At 41.9% G+C, this 20,517-nt stretch overlaps 1 protein-coding gene across 3 annotated transcripts in view; it reads left to right on the top strand.

The window, feature by feature from the left end:
- NMT2 (N-myristoyltransferase 2) overlaps positions 1-20,517 on the top strand; it is a 54,782-nt gene that overhangs the window by 23,624 nt on the left and 10,641 nt on the right. For all 3 annotated transcript variants that reach the window (XR_014072382.1, XM_081553602.1, XM_081553603.1), the window contains 7 exons: positions 2,635-2,770; positions 7,570-7,714; positions 11,149-11,267; positions 11,364-11,455; positions 11,577-11,693; positions 13,288-13,458; positions 15,017-15,125. Coding sequence is in view for 2 of the 3 variants with exons in the window: in XM_081553602.1 (XP_081409728.1) it covers positions 2,635-2,770; positions 7,570-7,714; positions 11,149-11,267; positions 11,364-11,455; positions 11,577-11,693; positions 13,288-13,458; positions 15,017-15,125 (889 nt within the window). In the remaining variant the exon portion in view is untranslated. The remainder of the gene's footprint in view (positions 1-2,634; positions 2,771-7,569; positions 7,715-11,148; positions 11,268-11,363; positions 11,456-11,576; positions 11,694-13,287; positions 13,459-15,016; positions 15,126-20,517) is intronic.

Below are 20,517 nucleotides of genomic sequence, written 5' to 3'. Positions count from 1 at the left end.
TAGAGCCCACATGCCACAACTAAGACCCAGTACAGCCAAATTTAAAGTAAATGAGTACATAAATTTCAAAAAAAGAGTGATAGAACTGATATTTCAATCACGTTTCCCTGCATCAGGTGATAATGCAATAATAATCTCTGACTCTAAATTTGAATTTATCTCTGGGGATACTGTGGGAGAGTAGGCTCAAAGAAATGGGAATTTGAAATCTCCTTGTGTCTCTTTTGCTCTTTCCGAAGATGACAGCTCTAAGATGACAAGCGTTCCAAACAGAAATATTTTACCAGTGATTGTTTTTTGTTTTTTCATGTAGAGTTTTTAATTGTTAATTCTTCTAATAAAAATCTTTATCAGGAGACATTTCCCCCTCTGCAGGGAAGCACTTTCTTTGGTTCTGTTATGTCAAGATTAGTGGCTTGTGTACCCAAGAGACGTTTATAATGACATATTTTACAACATGTGTCTCTCCCTGACTAAAGAGTACATTAGTGAAGTGGATACCTGTGAAAGCTATTTGCCTTCCATGATAAAATAGCATTTATTTCTATGATTTTCCTGCTTAAGTGACATCTAAGCACCCTGCAGGGTCACTGAGTGTAGACTAATAATCTTCTGAGTTCCTGCACCCAGTTCCAATGGGGAAGTGGGATGGGAGGAACTTCCCACATAACACGAGGTGCTTCTCAGACCCCAGCTGGGTGTCCCGCAATTCAACTCAGTTCTGACACTGCTTCTCAAAGACAGCATCAGATTCCACAGGTTACGGGCTCAGAACCCCTTCCTTTTGGGTTTTTATGGAGCCTCCCTTGCATTCAGTTCAGTCGCTCAGTCGTGTCCAACTCTTTGCGACCCCTTGGAATGCAGCACGCCAGGCTTCCCTGTCCATCACCAACTCCCAAAGCTTACTCAAATTCATGTCCATCGAGTCAGTGATGCCATCACACCATCTCATCCTCTGTCATCCCCTTCTCCTCCTGCTTTCAATCTTTCCCAGCATCAGAGTCTTTTCCAATGAGTCAGTTCTTTGCATCAGGTGGCCAAAGTATTGGAATTTCAGCTTCAGCATCAGCCCTTCCAATGAATATTCAGGACTGATTTCCTTAAGGATTGACTGGTTTGATCTCCTTGCAGTTCAAGGGACTCTCAAGAGTCTTCAACACCACAGTTCAAAAGCATCAATTCTTTGGCTCTCAGCTTTCTTTATATTCCAACTCTCACATCCATCCATGACTACTGGAAAAACCATAGCTTTGACTAGACGGACTTTGGTGGCAAAGTAATGTCTCTGCTTTTCATTATGCTTTCTAGGTTGGTCATAGCTTTTCTTCCAAGGAACAAGCGTCTTTTAATTTCATGGCTGCAGTCACCATCTGCAGTGATTTTGGAGCCCCCAAAAATAAAGTCTGTCACTGTTTCCACTGTTTCTCCATCTATTTGCCATGAAGTGATGGGACCAGATGCCATGATCTTAGTTTTCTGAATGTTGAGCTTTAAGCCAACTTTTTCACTTTCCTCTTTCACTTTCATCAAGAGGCTCTTTAGTTCTTTGCTTTCTGCCACGAGGGTTGTGTCATCTGTGTATCTGAGGTTATTGACATTTCTCCCAGCAATCTTGATTCCAGCTTGTGCTTCGTCCAGCCCAGCATTTCACATGATGTACTCTGCATATAAGTTAAATAAGCAGGGTAACAGTATACAGCCTTGATGTACTCCTTTCCCTATTTGGAACCAGTCTGTTGTTCCGTGTCCAGTTCTAACTGTAGCTTCTTGACCTGCATACAGATTTCTCAGGAGGCAGATCAGGTGGTCTGGTATTCCCATCTCTTGAAGAATTTTCCAGAGTTTGTTGTGATCCACACAGTCAAAGGCTTTGGCATAGTCAATAAAGCAGAAGCAGATGTTTTTCTGAACTCTCTTGCTTTTTTGATGATCTGGTGGATGTTGGCAAATTGATCTCTGGTTCCTCTGCCTTTTCTAAATCTACCTTGAACATCTGGAAGTTCATGGTTGATGTACTGTTGAAGCCTGGCTTGGAGAATTTTGAGCATTACTTTGCTAGCATCTGAGATGAGTGCAATTGTGCAGTAGTTTGAACATTCTTTGGCATTGCCTTTCTTTGGGATTGGAAAGAAAACTGACCTTTTCCAGTCCTGTGGCCACTGCTGAGTTTTCCATATTTGCTGTCATATTGAGTGCAGCACTTTAATGTAGATGCGGTTGACTACATCATCAGCCGTTGGTGTTTGATTAGACTCCAGCCCTGCTTGCCTCCCTGAGGTCAGGGGGTGGGATTGACAGTTCCAACCTTCTAATCACAGAGTTGCTTCCCTGGTAACCAGCCCCATTCTTAGGTGCTTCCAAAAGTCTCCTTACTGTGACCTAAGGGGCACCTTTAAGTTCTTATCTCTGAGGAAGTTCTAAGGGTTTAGGGAACTGTGATCCAGGAACCATGGATCAAAAGCAAATATATATTTGGTCATCTGAATATATATGTGTTTCACATCCATCATAATACTGCACATCCTAATATAGTATAACATATGTTTTTCCTAAGTGATTAATTTCATGCAATTCAGATTTTACATAGTGACCTACCTGTTATTGTTTTTACAAACCCTGTGAATTTTCTAACAGAAGTCCTGGAGGGGATTTGGGTGCCAAAAAGAAAAAGAAGAAACAGAAGAGAAAAAAGGAGAAGCCAAATTCTGGAGGCACCAAGTCAGACTCAGCATCCGATTCACAGGAGATTAAGATTCAGCCGCCTTCAAAAGTGAGAACTGTGTTTTATTTTAATCTCCGTGGTGTTGTATGCCTGTGAAAGCGGGTCCAGGCAGCTTAGGCGAGCACGCTGTTGGGGCAGAGGTGTAGTTAGGGTGTTGCTGTCACTGTGTACTGCATGGCAGGGGTCTCTGTGGGGTATTTACAGCTTTCCCAGAACTCATGTTGGCACCCAGATAACTAAGCGGTCCGTGCTGGGCTTCTGTGTGTGTGTGTGTGTGGCCTGCCTACATCTTGCCCCTTTCTCAGCAAATTAGTATGTAGCTTGTAATCATAGAATGAAGTCTCAGTGTGACCTTGTTAGGTTTTTAAGTTACACTTAATGTTTGATTCCTTTTTGTTCAGAAGATATTCACATTTTTTATTTTCCTGGGTGTCTGTCTAATTACTTGAATACAGCACCATCAGGCAGCAGATTTCAGCGGGAGCCACCATGGGTAAGTCTCATGTTGACTTTGCCTTGCACCAGTCTGCAGCGGCCAATCCTAATTCCATTGCCAGAGGGTGGAAATAACCCAGTTTAGACCAAACCAGAAGTGGTCCGGCTGGGCCCTGTGTCCTGTATGCCTCTGGAGGTGCTGATGCCAGACACCCCTTCCCTGGGGTCACCCCGGTCACCCCGGCTGCGAACAGAGACCTCGTGTGCTAGGCCCAGGAAAGACAGAACCCTTGATGCCAGACACAGCAAAAAGGGGGTCGAGTTAGGCATGTGACAGAACAGGTTATATGATTGTTGTAGCTCCAGGTGAGCTAGGGAGTGTGTGGTGTCCTGCCCCTGTGGCTATCGAGCCAGGTGCCTCTGCCAGGCCCTGCCCCTCCCAAAGCTACCCAACTCACAGGCTCTCATGAAGTCATAATCAGACCATCTTTATTACGTGGTTTTTATACTGTAAACCACTGTATACATGGCAGTTGTTAATGGTAATGCAAATTTTGTGGGGTCTAAATTTCTTTCTTGCACAAAGTTTACATATGACAGTGGGTGAGTCTGACAGGTGGTTTTGTTGTTGTTGTTATCAGTTTTACACATAAGGACCAGGAATCACCGAGAAGGAAAGTTACTTGCCCCAATTTTTCCCTGACTGCTTTTGTGGGGTGAGAAGAAAGTGCAGTCTCCATCGATAGATTTTCAATCTGGTTCTCAGATAATAAATAGTCTATCCACTGTTATAAGTTCCAAGGTAACTGGTATAAGCTGGCAAGATATCTTTTTTTATTTCTCAAGATTGCTTCATCAGATAAATGTAGTGTTATTTACATGCATTCATAACTATCTCCTTATTCCTTCTGTCCTCACCACCAGCTGCTGCCAGTCCCCATACCCCTGGTGATTTTGGGTCCTTCCTCTACCTCTGGTCACTTAGAAGAAGCTTATAGAATGGGAATTTTGGATTAGCAGATGCAAACTCTTACGTATAGGATGGATAAACAACAAGGGGTTTCCCTGGTAGCTCAGTTGGTAAAGAATCCGCCTGCAATGCAGGAAACCCCAGTTCGATTCCTGGTTCGGGAAGATCTGCTGGAGAAGGGATAGGCTACCCACTCCAGTATTCTGGCCTGGAGAATAGGCTACCCACTCCAGTATTCCTGGGCGTCCCTTGTGGCTCAGCTGGTAAAGAGTCTGCCTGCAATGCCGGAGACCTAGGTTTGATCCCTGGGCTAGGAAGATCCCTGGAGAAGGGAAAGGCTACCCACTGCATTGTTCTGACCTGGAGAATTCCATGGACAGTATAATAGTCCATGGGGTCGCAAAGAGCCGGACATGACTGATCGACTTTCACTTTCTTTCACAAACAACAAAGCCCTACTGTATAGCACAGGAAACTATATTCAACATTCTGTGACAAACCATAATGGAAAAGAATATGAAAAAGAATACATCTATGTATAACCGAGTCACTTTGGGGCACAGCAGATATTAACACAGCAGTGTAAATCAACTCTACTTCAAAAAAATTTTTTAATTAAAAATAAAATGAGTGGATGAATAGAATTTTAAGGAAAAGGAACCAGGCAAGGCAGGAGGAACTGCTAACATGATGTGGTAGAGAAATTCTTTTTTAGTGAAGTCGGAATTGTTTTAATGTGGGCTTTTCACTGCATCTTAAAAACTGGGGCTTCTTTCCCCAAAACTGATACCAGCTCAACATAAAACCATCAATTACAGTGACTTTTAGAGATTCTTTAGTTTCAAGAATATTGTGGTTTATGCTTGAGAACCAAAATAAAATGATATTTGGGTTCTTATACACTTCATGGTGATTAAAGACTTGGATATTTTTTCCACGGTATTAAATTGGAAACTAGTGGGCAAGGAGTACAGTTGGTGTTTAGTATTTCCCAAGGAGCAGATAAGGAGAAAGAGAGGCATGTCTGACTCTTACATCAGAATTACAATAGTGGGAGACTAATGTGGGATCCTTGCCAGTCTCACCTTTCTAAACACTCCATTTGGTGCTGTTCCAGAAAGTGATTGGATAGGTTTAAGAATTTACCATAGCTGAGTTTACTGCTCTGTCACCATGGATTTGAAAGTTACACTTACTTGAATCTACTTTAAGAGCATCATCTGTAAAAACATTGAATCACTGTGTTGTACACCTGAAGTGAATATAATATTGTAAATCAACTAGACTCATTTAAAAGAAAGCATTGAATAGTGAGCATTGGGATATAGCTACTTCATGAATGGTGAGTATATATAAAGACTGTTGGTCAGCCTGCTTAGGCAGAAACCACTCTGAGGGTTTCTTCGTGGAGACAGGGTACCATCATTGGCTTCTTTGAAACAAAGATGCTGATTCATGTTTGTTATGAAAGAGTTGGAGTTTGGTATATTCATGTTAGAGGATTTAACTCAAATAGCAGGAAAGAATTACTATGGCAAATTCAGTGCAGACACTGTAGATATATTTTTGTAAGACTAGGTTCTACTTGGCCTATTGTAACATAAATGGATGCATATTCAAGCATTATTAGCTTAAATATACTGTCCTCTTACTCTCAGTGTAAGTTGTAAGTCTCTTCATTGTGTTGTTGGAGGCTCAGATGGATGTAAATTCATTTGGCTAGAAATCTGTTACTTTTTTGTTGGAGACCCAAAAAGAGACATCTAAAACTACAATAAGTCAGAACAACAATATAACTTTGTTAAATTAGTCTGTGTAATTGATGTATGAACCTGATGATTTAGACTTCAATCAAAATATAAGATAAACAGCTTACAAAATTTGTGGTAGTCCTGAGTGATGCTGTTAGACTTCCAAGTGGAGATATCAAGACTTTAACCTACTTCTAGTTAGACTCCAGCACTTTGTTTCTTAGAATCATTTTAGGAGCAAGAATCTTAAGGGAACCCAGTGAGTCAAACAACCACAGGATGGTCTGTATTAAATATTTTGTACTGGGGCTTCCCTGGTGGCTCAGATGGTAAAGAATATGCCTGGAATGCAGGAGACTCAGGTTTGATCCCTGGGTCGGGAAGATCCCCTGAAGAAGAGAATGGCTACCCACTCCAGTATTCTTGCCTGGAGAATTCTATGGATAGAGGAGGCTGGTGGGTACAATCCACGGGATCACAAAGAGTTGGACACAACTGAGCGACTAAGACTTTCACACTGAGTCAAACAAGTCAGCTTCCCAGATAAAAGCATTTGCTCCAGGTCACAGACTTCAGATTCAGAATTGAATTAAGTCCAGACCTGCTGTTCATAAACCACTGAGGGTTGATGGTACCTTTCTTGGTGCCCGTGATGTTGACAAAAACTGAAGGCTCTGAGACTCTTTCTAACCACTTCTGAACCCACAGCGAAGAGCAGTCTTTGTATGGCATCAAAATTCTAAAACTCATCAGTAATTTTGCATGTTGAGAAAACCTCACTAATTTCCATATTCAGTCTTATGTCCCACTTTCATTTCATGTATAGTCTTATTTTCTAAGAAGTATTACATCATTTGAGGGATTTTCCAGAAAAAAAAAAGAGCTAAGGAATCTTCAGAAATGACAGAAATATTGGTTTTAAGGAAGGAACTTTAGTATTTAAAGGCATTGTCAATTTTATAGACTGAGGATATGCTTTACTAAAGAGGAAGCACACTTGGGTTGGGGTGAACAGTCTGTGGTTGCAAAAGGTTCTGAATTCGTGGAGGAAACTGCACATCCTCATTGAAGGATTTGTCTCTGGAGGAGTATCAGAATTAGGAGAGGGTGGGGTGCGGTCCAGGATAAGGCATCCTTTGAGAGGCCTTTCTTGATGAACTTCCTCCTCCACCCAGCACTAAACTCAGGTTTCTTTCTTTTTCGAACTAAAATTTGCCTTTTCCGCCTCGTTTCCATTCTGGAAGTTATTTCTTTTGTCCCCGCATTGCTCCTGCCAAGCACTAACTCCAGCAGTGAAGCCAAAACCAGGGGTTGACTGGCTGCTGTATGATGCTCACGTTTGCATTGCATGGCAGCCCTTTCTGCTGCTCCACGCACATGAGTAATTAACCGTGAGGACCATTTGCAGATGATTGGGAAACTGAAGCAAACATTGGTTTGATTTACTAGAGATTTTCCAGACTGTCAGAACCCCATTAAAACTATAGGACTATTGTTGCCTGTATCCTGTACCTTTGCTTATATTTTAATATGTTAGCATACTTGAGCCCAAGGTCCACGCTTAGAGGAGGATCATGCGTTTTTCCGATGAACACTGTAGTCTCCGAGGCAGGCGTGCATGTACCTGCCCTAGGTTTGGGATCAGTGGCAGCTTCCTCATACTCTATGTCTGTGTGTCTTTGCTGTTGTAGAATTCCACCATCCCGATGCAGAAGTTGCAGGATATCCAGAGAGCAATGGAGCTGTTATCTGCATGCCAGGGCCCCGCCAGAAACATTGATGAGGCTGCCAAACACAGATACCAGTTTTGGGACACACAGCCGGTACCCAAACTAAGTAAGCTTTTCTGCCTTTTCCCTCTGAAAACAAAGCTGGGTTAACAACAATCAAAAAAACACAAAAAGAGACTTGATTTCACTTATATGATTTGTTTCAGACCACAGATTCTGAGTCATATTTTTCCTATTAAAATAAATATTGAGTGATGACATTGGCTTTTAGTAACAACAATTTTAATATAACTCCTGTGCCTACAAAAAAATCTAGTGTCCCCACACTTCAAATATTAGTGTATTAAGTATATATATATATACACACACATATAAAAGAGGAGTCTCCCCCACCGCCAGTGTTTTGGTTCCAATCTTCATGGAGTGGTTTTTCTTTCTACATAAATTTTTAGCAATTTCATACCTCAGTTATCCCGGAAGACACAGGAAATTTGCCTGTTAAATCTTACTGAAATAGAAAATTTTGCTGTTTAACAGTAGGATTCTGCACATTCACCCATGGTATTATTAATGATTACCAATGTGATAACACTCTAGTATAAGTGAATCGGGACACCTTGTGAAGCCCTTTGTAAGTGCTCTGGGTCATGTCAAAACTTCATTACTAGTCCTCTTTCCTCAGTGCCAGACCTGCTCCATCATATTTCATTTAAACTTCTACCACTTAAGTTTCTGTAAACATAATTCCACTGTTACTGTTTAACATTATACAAAAAAAAAAATTGAGTTGGCCAAAAAGTTCATTCAGCTTTTTCCATACCATCTTGCAGAAAGACCGGAATGAACTTTTTGGCCAACCCAATAGATGCTCTAAATGCCATAAAAATGTTTATCAGTGTATTACAAGCTCAACCTGGTGCTTTGACTTAATGTTTATATAAAGATAGATCATTGTGTCATTTCTGTTTATTTCTTCAATGATAGTTCCAGATTCAAAATTTAATATATAATATTTAATGTATAATATATAATATTTAATATAAGGGGTTCATTGCCATCCCAAAGTCTTATTAGCCCAGTTATGTACAGATAGCCAGTTTCATCAATTATAAAGCCGGGAACAGTTGTCCTCCATGCCTTCAAATCATGGATTTCAAACTTTTTAAAAGGGATTGTTCCTTTCCCACCCACGCCCGCCCCACGCAGCTTCAAAAGCAAGAGCTTCAGAGCGTGAACAGAAGAAGAAAGCAATGATCTTCACTTGATTTTAAGTCTCTAGAAATTATTTGGTGAGGAAGGAAAACCCTCTAGAATGAATTGACTGGATTTTAAATGACACTGAATTGAGTGACCATTGGCTAAAGGGAATGAAGGTTTACTGATCTGAATGTATTGGGTTTGGCTAAATGCTGCTGGTGGTTTTTGGGCCATGGCTCAGGGGAGAAGAAAGTCTCTTTAGCTGGCACCCACCGCAGAGCACCACCCCTCTGCTCACCTCATTTTGGCCCCTCCCCTAAATCCTTGCCTGGTTCTTGGGTTCCTAGAACGTTCTCTATTCACCTCAATTAAGGCAGAGCCAGGTTAATGGCCGAAGAGGGAACCTGAGGTTGGGGAGAATGTTTGAAAGTCAGGGAGACTATCTCATCGTCTCTCTCCAGAGCCCTATTCCAGTTCAGTCAAACACACCCCGCTGTTTGGAGCTACTTGAATGGGGTGAGCCCCTGGTGTTGTGTACATCAGCCAAGCCCTATGAGTAACTCCCCAGGGACTCCAAGGGAGCAGCTGGGCACCTGGCCACTGGGGCTGACCTGCGGGAGCCTGAGGTAGACTGGAGATAAGATGAATGTGCAAAGTGAGGGATTAGGAGGAGAGAAAAGAAACCCTTTGGGGTGGGTGCAAACTCTGTGACTTCCCCCTGTAAAAAGGTCTGTGATGGTAAGAACTGTACCTGAAGGTCATTTATTCAGCAGATGTTTGTTGAGTGTCTGTAGTAAAGGCCAGGCACTGGGACGCAGACACAGGAGACTGTAGAGGGAAAGCAGGGAAAACGGTGAGCAGGTAGGGAGGACGTACTCCATGTAGGAAGAGCTTTCGTTGAGGAGGATGCTATGAGGAAGTGATGTAACTTATATCCGAAGAAGCAGCAGCGGCTGGCCATGTGAAAGGCAGGGGGACAGCCTTCTGAGCAGAGGTTGGTGGGGCAGATGTGCTGAGGTTGGCCAGACAGGCAGCAGGCCACGGCCAAGGGTCTGTATTTTACCCCAGCCACACTGGGAGTTTCCAGAGGAGGGACTGGAAAAGGGCACCTTTGTGGAAATCGCTGGAGACACTGATGGCTTGAACTGTGCTGCCAGCAGCCCGGACAGAAGTAAACAGTCCTGAACTGAATTTTGGATTGTGCTGGGAGGAGTCAGAGGTCACTGCAGCCCTTGCCCCCTGTTTGTTGAAAAACAGAGTTAAATGGGAATAGAACTGCCATATGACCCAGCAATCCCACTGCTGGGCATACACACCGAGGAAACCAGAATTGAAAGAGACGCGTGTACCCCAATGTTCATCGCAGCACTGTTTACAATAGCCAGGACATGGAAGCAACCTAGATGTCCATCAGCAGACGAATGGATAAGGAAGCTGTGGTACATATATACACAATGGAATATTACTCAGCCATTAAAAAAAATACATTTGAATCGGTTCTATTGAGATGGATGAAACTGGAGCCCATTATACAGAGTGAAGTAAGCCAGAAAGAAAAACACCAATACAGTACACTAATGCATATATATGGAATTTGAAAGATGGTAACGATAACCCTATATACGAGACAGAATAAGAGACACAGATGCATAGAACAGTCTTATGGACTCTGAGGGAGAAGGTGAGGGTGGGACGTTCTGGGAGAATAGCATTGAAACATGTATATTATCATATGTGAAACAGAACACCATTCCATGTTCTATGCATGAGACAAACGCTCAGGGCTGGGGCAATGGGATGACCCAGAGGGATGGGATGGGGAGGGAGGTGGGAGGGGGGTCCAGGAAGGGGAACACATGTAAACCCATGGCTGATTCACGTCAATGTGTGGCAAAAACTACTACAATATTGTAAAGTAATTAGCCCCCAACTAAAATAAACAAATTTATTTAAAAAAAAAAAGAAAAAAAAACAGAGTTAAAAAGAAAACATCTCTAAGACTCTCGTAGTAAACCTATGTTGCCGGCAGTTGTTCTGTATGATTAGTCTCTAGTCTGAGGCTTCAGATTGAGGAATCACTATTGTTTTCTTGTGTCCAGTTTGCCATCGGATGACGAGTAATTTCTCCTGTAATTGTTCAAATAGCAGTTACTCTCCACCCTCACATAACTACCCTACTTCCCTCTAGAGGTAGCTGAAACAGTACAGTATTTTTAAAGATTATGTGAAACTCAGTAGCCCTAAAGCATGCTTTTGTTTCCCGTAACTGACCGTTTGGGGTTGTTGGAACACTTTGTAATTGAATCGTCTGTTGGTTTTTTTTCTCCTTCTCCCTGTGTCTAGATGAAGTAATAACGTCTCATGGCGCAATTGAAGCTGATAAAGAAAACGTGCGTCAGGAACCATACTCCCTGCCACAGGGTTTTATGTGGGACACTTTAGACTTGGGTAACGCCGAAGTGGTGAGTAAAACCTTAGACCTCGGTCCCCGCTTTGGCGTGGGTTGCTGCTGCGTCGGTCCCTAGCGTCTCAGGCGGGACGCATGTTTGGTCTCATAGCTCCGGGAGCTGTACACCTTGCTGAATGAGAATTACGTCGAGGATGATGACAACATGTTCCGGTTTGACTACTCGCCCGAGTTCCTGCTGTGGTGAGTCTCGTGGTTGCGGGTGCCTGGTGGGGATGCGACTGCGGTGGGCTTGGGCCGTCTCTCTGTCCCTGTTTTCTTGGACACTCAGCGCACTCGTTTTCCTCGCCTGTGTTGACTTCAGGGCTCTGCGTCCCCCAGGCTGGCTCCTTCAGTGGCACTGTGGCGTCAGGGTGTCTTCGAACAAAAAACTGGTGGGGTTCATCAGTGCCATCCCCGCAAACATTCGGATCTATGACAGGTACATGGTGAAGCTTGCCCCTTGTTGGTTTTGATGTATTGCTTCTCCAAGAATTGTGGTTAGAATAGGTGTTTTTTTTTCCCCAATGTCTAACCTATTTATGTATTTTATTGGAATACAATTGCTTTACAATGTTGTGTTAGTTTCTGCTATACAACAACATGAATGAGCCATATGTATACATATATCCCTTCCCTCTTGAGCCTCCCTTCCCCTCCCCCATCCCACCTCTGTAGGTCATCACAGAGCACCGAGCTGAGCTCCCTGTGCTATACAGCAGGTTCCCGCTAGCTATCTGTTTTACACATGGTGGTATATATATGTCAGTCCTAAACTCCCAATTCATCCCACCCCCTCTTTCCCCCACTGTGTCCGCACATCCATTCTCTACATCTGTGCCTCTATTCCTGCCCTGCAAATACGTTCATCTGTACCATTTTTCTAGATTCCACATACAGCATTAATATACAGTATTTGTTTTTCTCTTTCTAACTCACTTCACTCTGTATGACAGGCTCTAGTTTAATCTACGTCTCTACAAATGGCTTTTTAAAATGACTGAGTACATGTTGTTGATGGTAGCGGAGGTTGTGCATGTGGGGAGGACAGAGGTACATGGGAACTCTGTACTTGCTGCTCAGTTTTGCTGTGAACCTAAAACTACTCCAAAAAATAAAGGTTGTGAATTCATTTTAAAAGGTTGTGAACAATAACCAAAAAAAGACAGCTGTATTTTTCTCCATCTTTCTCCGCTTCTCAGTCTCATACATGCACACACAGGTTATGTATATATGTACATAGTAGAAAAAACAAAGATATAAATAGGTACTTCAGATTTGTTTCTGAGGAGGAAATTACTTGAAGGATTTTTTTTAAAGACTTTTTATCCATAAGCTATATATGTTCCATTTTTGCCCTGGGTCTGCAGCCTCAAGAGTCAAAGATAGAGCTATGAAATGCAAAGATTTAGTGCATAGGTCTCTTCACATTTCAGTATACTGGGTGAGCTTATTTACTGCTGAAAAGCATTTGATCTCAAGGAATATTTTGTGCCAAATGAAATGCCTGTGGAACCAGATGGAACCAGAGCAGCGGATGGACTTTGAAGCTCTAGAAGATTTATTGTCGCTCAGAAAAGCACCAGCTCTGGCCTTGTCGAGGTGCTTCCCAGGGATCCCGGAGGTTGCATTATACTCCAAAGCAGTGTCTTATTAGATTCCGCATCTGGGTGACCCAGTTTCTGCCATAATTGTATAGGTTACAGGAAAAACAGATATAGAAGCTTTGAGGCACAGCTGATCTGGTTTCTAAACTGAAAACTTTAGAACAGACCCAAGTTCTCAGATTTATTTAGAACAAGAGGGTTTGCATCTCCACAACCTAGACTTTATGATCATTTTGGTGGGGGCATGTGGAGAATAGTGTGTCAGTCTGAATTTGTGAAATATCTAAATGGTAGAATATTTTACTTAAATATTGTGTTAAGGGAGGCCTTTCAGTTTCTTATTCTTTGAAATGTTATAGGTGTTATCTTATTTTTTAAAAATATTCTCCTCTTACATAGGCTCTAATTTTCAACACCTTTCTTTCTTAGTGTGAAGAAGATGGTTGAAATCAACTTTCTTTGTGTTCATAAGAAATTGAGATCAAAACGGGTAGCCCCAGTGTTGATTCGAGAAATAACCAGAAGAGTGAACCTGGAAGGGATTTTCCAGGCCGTTTATACCGCTGGAGTGGTTCTTCCAAAGCCAGTGGCCACGTGCAGGTATTAGCATCACACCTTTATCTTGCACATCACCTTTGCCTAATGCTTCAAGCCTCCTTGCCATGTTGCTTCAAGTATTATTCTCCATGCTTGTAACCTGGAAGGATTTTGGCTGACCCATGATGATGATGTTGGTTGGTAGCAGAGATGGAGATACAACCAAGAACCACTAGCCCAGTATTCTTGCAGTAAACCCCACAGCCACATGTATATGAATGATGCTGCGTGTCCATTTCTGTGTCTCTTCATTTGAAAGGCTAGTTGCTGCCTTGGGAAACCCAGGGCATCAGTTATCGGGAGACGTCCCTATAGTACCATTTTCTTTCCTTCTCGAACACTCAGTGTTGTACCAGTGCTGTCAGGAACCACTCCAAAAGTTTGATAAGCATCTAGCCAGAAAGCCTGAACATACTTGTCTGCTATGAGTGAAAAGAAGGCTAAAGTTCTGTTCTTATTACTTTATTATTTCATCTTCTCTTTTCAAGCTTTCAAAAGTTAATCCAGTAAGAAAATCGTATATCAGATTTTCACTTGACTAACCTGTTTTTAGAGAATCAGAAAGAGTCTGTGTCCCTCTACTATTTTTTAAAAATTTTTTGTATCTTTTGTCTGCGCTGTGCAGCATATGGGATCTTAGTTCCCCAACCAGGGATTGAAACCTGACCCCCTACATTTGCAGTGCAGAATCTTAACCACTGGATTGACAAGGAAGTCCTTCCCTCTCTGTTTTTGCATGCGTGTTTGCATGCCTGCTCAGTCATGTCCAACCCATTGCTACTTTATGGACTGCAGCCCACCAGGCTCCTCAGTCCATGGGATTATCCAGACTGGAGTGAGTTGCCATTTCCTCCTCCAGGGGATCTTCCCAACTCAGGGACTGAACCCAAGTCTCCTGCATCTTCTGCATTGGCCGGCGGATTCTTTACCACTGAGCCACCTGGGAAGCCACTACTATTTTTATTGACTCAAATAAGATGAACTTCAGGAAAAAAACTTCAGAGTATAAAAGACAAACCTGTTAAGTGCCTCTCTCCTATTAAATTATTCATAAAAAAACAATAAATAAGACTTCACAGGTATATCTTAATATAATCTGTAATCATTCATTCCAGTACCTAAGTCAGAATCATTTGAGAAATTCAAACTCATTTCTCAAAGAGTTGTTTTCTTCCATGTGCATTATATAAATGTGAAGGCTACTAAATTAAGGGAGTATTTTCATGTTTTTAGAGTTTTTGGTTTGCCTTCTTTAGAATCTGTGATGGTCATTCAATACTTACAAACTGGACATTGTCAATATTTTTTCTGCAATTTTAAGATTTCTCTATATTAAAAGAGATGGAAGGTTACCAATGTTAAAGGAGCATAACTGGAACATCATTTCGAGGTAAAAAATGACAGATGAAATAATTACACAGGCAGAGAGCCAGGACCTAGCACTGCACCAGGTGCTACATGATGTTTGTTCAATACTTCTGTAATAGCTGAGCTGAGACAAAGAGTAAAAACTTGGAGAGTTAGAAATCAATCAGACCTTAAAGCCTGTATTGTATTTCAGATACTGGCATCGATCACTAAACCCCAGAAAATTGGTAGAAGTGAAATTTTCTCACTTGAGTAGAAATATGACTTTGCAGAGAACGATGAAGCTTTACAGACTTCCAGATGTAAGTAAGAATGACTTGCTGTTTTTTGAAGCTGTTAACAACTGAAACTTTTAACATAGAAAAGAATTATTTGCAGGAAGCTAAAAACTGGTTCACGTGTCTGAGGATGTGAATATGTAGCTAAAAAACTTCAGAGAACTTTAGGGCCAGGAAGAGGAGGAGAGTTCATTTGGAAATACCAGGTGGTTGTTTTTTTTTAAGGCTTTTAAAAGGTCTTCAGTTTGGGGTTGGATGGGGTTGAACTCCAAACTTGTAGGTTTTTAAATTTTGAGCACTTATATTCTATTTAGGAAGAGGGAAGGAAAGTTCCAGCTTCTGATGGTTTCTTAGCACATGGAATTAAGGAATAAGGTTTAAAAGAGAAAACCCGAGGAGAAGAAATAATGTCTTATTGAATTAGCATCGTTTTAAACTAGAAACTTCCCAGTGTGAAAAGTTGTCCCTTAATAAGGGAAAATTTAAGTGTGCTTACCAGTCTTGGCTTTTATTTGGGGCTCAGATGGTAAATGAGATCTCTGTTGCTCCATAACAAACTAGCACAAAGGTAGAAGCTGACACCAACACATGTGCTATCTCTTGGGTTCTGTGGGTCAGGAATCAAGGCACAGCTTAGCTGAGGTCTTTGCTTCAGGGTTTCTTGTGAAGCTGTCACCAAGGCATCAACCAGGGTCAGGGTCTTGTCTGAAAACTTGACTAGGGATGGATCTGCTTTCAAGCTCACGTGGCTGTTGGCAGCCTTGAGTTCCTGGTGGGCAGCTGGACTGGGGTCCTCCGTTCCTTGCTGGCTGTCGGCCTGAGGCTGCCTCAGCTCCTTGTCGGTGGGGGTTCTCTGAAGGGCAGATCATGGCACACAGCAGCGTATTTCATCAAAGCCAATGAGGAGAATCTACAGAGAGCATCTGCTAGCGAGATGGAAGTTAGAACCCTGTGTAATCAATTAACAAAGTGAAATCACTGCTGCCATATGTCATTGGTCCACCCATACTCAAGATAAGTGGATGGTGTGGGCGTGAACTCCAGTGAGGGTGGGCGGGCACCACTGGGGCCATCTTAGAATCTGTCCGCCACAGATGGGATCTATAGCGTGAAGTTTTGATTTCATCAGAGCTGTTCTTTCTTTTGGGTTGTAGTAGGTATTCTAACTCAACTGAGGGATTCACATAGAGTGTAGCCACGTTCCTCTAAACAAGGTGAGGAAGGACTTCATCTATGGAGGGTGTGGCCGACTCCAGCTCCTCTTGTCTTGGACCAGTTGTGTGTTTACCAGATACATGTGATCAGTAGCTGCACAGATTGAAGTCTTTCTTCCATCGACAGAATCAACGCATTTCTGACTTGGGCAGAATTTCATAAGGAGAGACGTGGAGATGAAGGACACCAGGTGTTCCAGGGCTTCACACCTGGCAGAGGGACAAGAAGGCACGGTCTCCCTTCTGTCTAAGCTGCAGTTGCAGACAGTGGGGCTTGAACTCGTGAACTCACTGCCTGTCTGTGAGGCCAAGGACGGAGGGGGAGCATAGATCAGAACAGGGAAATAAAAAGTGTAGGTGACATAACAAGGGGGGGTCCACGTGTCCGGGGAAAGGAGGACCAGGGCCCCTCAAGCTGGGGTGACAGACACGAAGCTAAGTATATGGAGACTCTGGAAAATGCCCTGAGGGGTCACACCATCGTTATGACCATCACAATCTACTGATCAACTAGAAGTAATTTCTGCTAATGGCCAAGTCCCAGAGACACTGAGAAGGGTGAGGTCACATAGGGGCACAAACGGCTGTGAGAAAAAAGGGCACTGGAGGGGCATAGCGCACGGCGGAGACAAGACGCAACTGATGCTCAGCGTCCTCCTGGCCAAGTGTCAAATGCTTTGCTATCTGCGAGTTAAAATAAGAACTTGAAGCAAGCCTCCTTTTCCCAGTAGGGGCGAATGGTGTTCTACCTTGGTCTCCCCTGATTTCAGTTTCTCAGACCTAACTCTGTTTAGCTTGTGTGTAAGAAAAGCACCTCCTTGTCTGTATAGTCACCTGAAGTGGAATGAAGCACAAGGAAATTTAGTAGCTGTCATTGGTTTATCCGGGATGATCAGAGCTAGAGGTGCTCAAAGTTATTTTTGACTTGACTTAGTCCATCGGCCTCTGTATTCTTGTACAAGCATCCATCAACTCACAGGTAAGCAAGTTTTGAAAAGTTGGTGATAAATTGCTGGTCGGACATTGGTGGTGAAAGCAGACTCTGGCATCTTGGTTACAGTTAACTTGGTTACAGAAGAGCATGCCTCTTCCAGCCATGGTGCTGTGGTGACGGCCTTTTTTCTTCCACGATCAGTCACAGCTGATAAAGTGCTGTCACGTATATTAGCATATTCTCCCAACCACCTTCTGAATTGGGTATTCTTACCCCGTTGTACAGATGCAAAGACTGAGGCTTGTGAAGGTTCTCCGAACAGCTCTTGTTGGCTTGTTCCAGCCTCCTTTACTCTTTTTAAGTCATAGGGAAGGAAAGAAAACTAAAGAGTAAATTAATTTAAAAAAAAAAGAAGGTAGAAGAGATGCAAGTAGAGACACTGAAAAATTGGAAGGTGCCACCTGTGGCGACCTTGGTGTTGGGCTCCTGGCTTAGAAGCTAGATGAGGCAGCAAAAGCCAGACAACCTCCTTCTCTCCCAGGGCCAGACAGTCACATCGTTTGAGAATAGTTTTGTATTATGAAGTGTAGAGAAGAGCCTTACTGAACACAGCTTTTTTGTTCAGCCTCATTTTCTGATTTGTTGTAACCATTTCAGCTCACCATGCCAGCTTTTTGTGTCAATCATAGACTGTACAAGTTAACATTGTGGCCGACGTTATGCCAAACAGTTAACATCTGTAACCTTATTTATTATTCACACTGATCAGAGGGGGCAGGTCATTGTCCCCAGTCACAGAAGAGAATGTTGAGACACAGATTGATTTGCTCAGAGTCTTCCAATCAGGACAGAACCATCCCCACCAGCTCATGCCATTAGCTATCATTACCAAAGAGAGTAAGATTTTCCCAAGAGGAACAGTTTCCTGCCCTTTCAGTGTTGGCTTTTTGTTTTTTTTTTTTAATTGGAGTATAGTTGCTTTACAGTGAATGTCAGTTTGGTTTTAATTTGGTGTTGAGAATTTCCAATGTTGGACTTTTTTTTTTTTTTGGTGAGTGCTTTTCAAGGTGAAAGATTTTTTAATGTGGACCATTTTTTTTGGTCTCTTTTAAATTTGTTACAATATTGTTTTTGTTCTTACTGTTTTTATTTTTGGCCACAAGGCATGTGGGACTTTCGCTCCCAGACCAGGGATGAAACCTGTACCCCTAGGGGCACTGGAAGCTCAGCGGCTTAACCACCGGCCACTAGGGAAGTCCAAGGTGAAGAGATTTGAAGTAGATAAAAAGCAGGAGTCAGGTTACTCTTCCAACATCTTTACATTGTGTTGCAAGAAGTGGACGCCTGTGAAGCCATGCTAAAACACAGATATTCTTGGTTTAGTAACTGTAGGTTTTTTGTTTTTTTTAGTGTGTAATGTCCTACTACTTCTTCTTAAATCAAAAAAATATCCATAATCAAGGCTTACATCTCTACTCTGGAACCTTGGCTCCAAATCAGTTCACACCACATAGCTTGATGAAGAACAGCACTGCTTCTGCTTTTTAATAGGGTTCTGAGCTTGATTTCCTTATATACTTATAAGCAAATTTTATACAGATTTCAGTGTATGGAGAGTCCGATGAGTTATGCATATTAGTTCGACCATGGTAAAGTAGCTCTGATTCAGAAATAGAGTTTGCTTATGAAATTTAAGATTTTCTCAGTTAAATCACTGGAAATTTTTTTGCTTTTTATTGATATCTCAGAAAACATTGCCATCTGACTCAGATTATGCCAAAGGTTAAACTTCTACCTAGGCATGACATTTCCTTCCACCTCTTCCTGAAAACAACAGCTATTATATAAAACAGAATTATTTTTTTGGCTACACTATGCAGTTTGCAGTATCTCAGTTCCCTGATCAGGGATTAAACACAGGCCACTGCAGTGAAAGCCCAGAATCCTAACCACTAGGCCACCAGGGAACCCCCAGAAAATAATTTTATATATTAAAATTTGTGTCATGCTTCAGTAGATTTCCTGGAGAGGCTGTGACTTTATGATGTTAGAAAGAAACAAGCTTAGGTTCTGAGATACATAAGCCATTGTTGGTCAGCAAAAGCATATATTCTTCCCCTGTTTCTAGGACCTTTTATTTTTCATAATTGGACGTAGTCTGCTGTTTCCTTCTGCTTTAATTTAGCTCTTGTAAAAACTTGTTTGAAGTGCTTGAAAATTGCTAAGTTTATATACTTTCTCACTGCCCATTTGCCAAAATATACTGTTTCACTGAGTCTTCCTTATCTAAATTCTATTACCCATTTTCCTGACCTTCAGAGACCTGAGGTAGCAGTTCTCAAAGTGTGGTCCAGGGACCCCGGGAAGTTCCCAGAACACTTTGGGGGGGGCTGTGAAGTCAGTTTTTTAGAATAACACAAAAATAATTTGCCTCTTTCATTATCTTACAAGTGCACTGTGCAGTCTTCCAGAGGTTAAATGAAATGTGAGCTTATACTTTTGCTTTAAAATTTCTAATTTAACTTCTAATACAATAAATATAGATAAATATAACCCATGTAAACAAAGCTCTTTGGGAGTATTAAATAATTTTTAAGACCATAACAAAGTTCCAGACCAAAATCTTTGACAACTGCAGCTTTAAGGATGTCTACCAGGCAAAAAAAGATTTTGATTTTAGTGATTTCACGATATGAATGTTCAATGAATAAGAATTGTGCTGCAAGAGCATATTTTGCTCCAAAAAGGAGTTGGCAAGCTTTATTCCTCATTTCTGAATGTTTTCTATGAACAGAGAGGATGTATCCTGTTACTGTCATGAGATAATCTCACTGTTTTTACTTCATTTCATTTATTTTGAGCTGTGGCATGCAGGATCTTAGTTCCCCAACCGGGGATCAAACCTGTGCCCCCTGCAGTGGAAGCACAGAGTCTTAACCACTGGACCACGAGGGAAGTCTTGATCTCATTGATTGTTATTGAATCAGTAACAAATGCAAAAACAGTCTAATGTTGAGAAAGGCTATTTAAAATTTATCAAGATCGTCCTCATAGCAGAAAATAACCTTTTCAAATGACTGCAGTATACATGCGGTATGGTTTTGGTCTTTCTACCAGCATTTCAAAATGTATATTTATCTCATTTAACACCATTTAGCAATCATATAGGTTTCCCTCTTCCCACAAATTGCAGCATAGAAATGTTATAAATAACTAAAATTGGCTTACAGAAACAAAAGGAAAATATTGGTTTCATGCCTGGCTTGCA

This window comes from Giraffa tippelskirchi, chromosome 13 (assembly GCF_054371585.1).
Source record: "Giraffa tippelskirchi isolate mGirTip1 chromosome 13, T2T-mGirTip1v1.2.pri, whole genome shotgun sequence".
Lineage (NCBI taxonomy): Eukaryota > Metazoa > Chordata > Mammalia > Artiodactyla > Giraffidae > Giraffa > Giraffa tippelskirchi.
This window is presented reverse-complemented; position numbering and strand designations above follow the sequence as displayed.